This window comes from Octopus bimaculoides, chromosome 16, assembly GCF_001194135.2.
Source record: "Octopus bimaculoides isolate UCB-OBI-ISO-001 chromosome 16, ASM119413v2, whole genome shotgun sequence".
Classification (NCBI taxonomy): Eukaryota; Metazoa; Mollusca; class Cephalopoda; order Octopoda; family Octopodidae; genus Octopus; species Octopus bimaculoides.
This window is the reverse complement of record NC_068996.1, coordinates 21,641,530-21,643,526: the sequence shown is the minus strand read 5'-3', so window position 1 is coordinate 21,643,526 and position 1,997 is coordinate 21,641,530. Positions and strand designations below refer to the sequence as shown.

Sequence of the window (1,997 nt, the reverse complement as noted above, 5' to 3'; positions counted from 1 at the left end):
TCTCTCTCTCTCTCTCTCTCTCTCTCTCTCTTTCTCTCTCTCTTTCTCTCTCCCTCCCTCTCCCTCTCTCTCTCTCTCTCTCTCTGGCCAAGACATCTCTTTAGCAAGACACCCGTTTCTGTCTCACTATAGCCTTTCATCATCTGACGCAAGATCAAACCATCTAACCCTTGTCAGCATAGAAAGCAGACGCTAAATGATGATAATAATATATTTATGTATAATTATGGATAACTGTATATATATATATGTATATTTTCCTTTACAGGAATTGCTGAATCGGCATGCATGTTCATTAATGCAAATCGACCCAGCTCAACATCCAGGTAAAAAAAAATAATAGTTATGTGTGTTGTTTTTATGTATATGTGAGTGGGTGTATAGATGTGAGTGTCTGTGTAAATAAGTATACATAATTATATATGAATAAATATCTATGTATGTATATTACCTTATTTATCAACTGCTTAATGAGCAAAGCATTTTATAAAATATGCATTATTCGCGTGACCTTGTAGTTCATTTTATGATTTATTCTAGTACAATCCAGAGAATTATTGTTTTAACTGGTTTATATAAATGAACTCATCATGAAACCAGTTTGATAAGTGCCAGTGCATGATACTCTTGACCCCTGAGTCATTCTATAACTTTTGTCAATTAATAATAAAAGCACACACACACACACACACACGCATCTTTTAAGTTCTGTTTTCCTGTTTGTGTGTGAATTGATTGTTTTGTTTTTTTGTTTTTTTTTCTACTTTGAGTCGATGAGGAAGGTTTTGTTTTTAAATTTGCAGAATCACTGATACATCAAATGAAATGCTTTGTGGTCTTAGATTTTTATCTTTTTTATCTTTTTACCATTGGTAAAAAATCAATACAACTTGTAGCATCACATATTGGAATTGGTTTCGTTGATGATTCTCTTTTCACTAACATTTTGTGGTTTTATATTACTGCTAATAACGAGAGTACCTTGTTACTGAATCTAAGACACATTTGTACCACATTCCTGTCTGTGAATTCATTGCCTACCATTCCTTTATTATGCATTAGGCTTCATCGGGTAAAAACAAATGAGATACCATACTAGTAATTTACAGCCAGTGGTCAGTGTAGCAGTAGGAGTTGTATTTAGTGGTTGTATAACCAGGTTTCTGTTAAAATACACTAATTTTAGTTAATTTTATAAATACTCAAGATTATGCAGGGATTTGGTAAAATGGTTTCATTCATTAAGCTGTTTAAAACATAATATAAAATTATAGTGAAAAATTAATTTAAATATATTTCTAGAACAAGATATTTTTTTATCTTTATGATCTCTTCTCTTCCTCACATTTCCACTTCATGCACTGTGCTTACCTTCCACTCCCCCATCCTGTCCTCTTGTCCCTTTTCCACTGTATCATTGCTCTCTGCTAGACCCTGACCTGTATGTTCCACCCACATGCCCTGTCTTAGTGTATCATTGCTATCTGCTAGCCCCCAACCTTTGTGCTCCACCCACATGACAAGAAAACTTTTCACACACCTTAACCCAATAAACCAAACTAAATCTCTACATCTCTTCTCTTCCTCACATTTCCCCCTTCATACACTATACCTAGCTCTCGTTCCCCAATCCTGTCCTCATAGCCCTGTTCCCCTGTATCATTGCTATCCAATAGACTTCTGACTCTATATTATCTAAATTTTCGCCACTCTTCCCCTCTGCACTATCTAATCACGCTTTCTCACAATACCCTCCCACTTATATTATGATGTTCGGACCTCATGGGTATGCCCTGGTACTTTCCACCATCTATATCTCTCTATTCCTTTACTCAACCATCTCATATTCTGATCCCCGTTCCTTTTGAGTATATCCAGCACTTTGCCCCCATCCCTATCCTGCTCTCTCTCCTTCTCCTGCACTTCCTTCACGTTAGGTAACCATGTATTTCCTTTGTGGTAGTGCACCTGTTTCTGTCTTCAGTCCTGATCTCTCT

General features: G+C 36.2%; 1 protein-coding gene across 3 annotated transcripts in view; it reads left to right on the top strand.

The window, feature by feature from the left end:
• The window catches only part of LOC106878849 (PAN2-PAN3 deadenylation complex subunit Pan3), an 83,117-nt gene that overhangs the window by 36,940 nt on the left and 44,180 nt on the right, over positions 1-1,997 (top strand). For all 3 annotated transcript variants that reach the window (XM_052973572.1, XM_052973571.1, XM_052973570.1), the window contains one exon: positions 269-326. In XM_052973572.1, the coding sequence (XP_052829532.1) occupies positions 269-326 (58 nt within the window). The remainder of the gene's footprint in view (positions 1-268; positions 327-1,997) is intronic.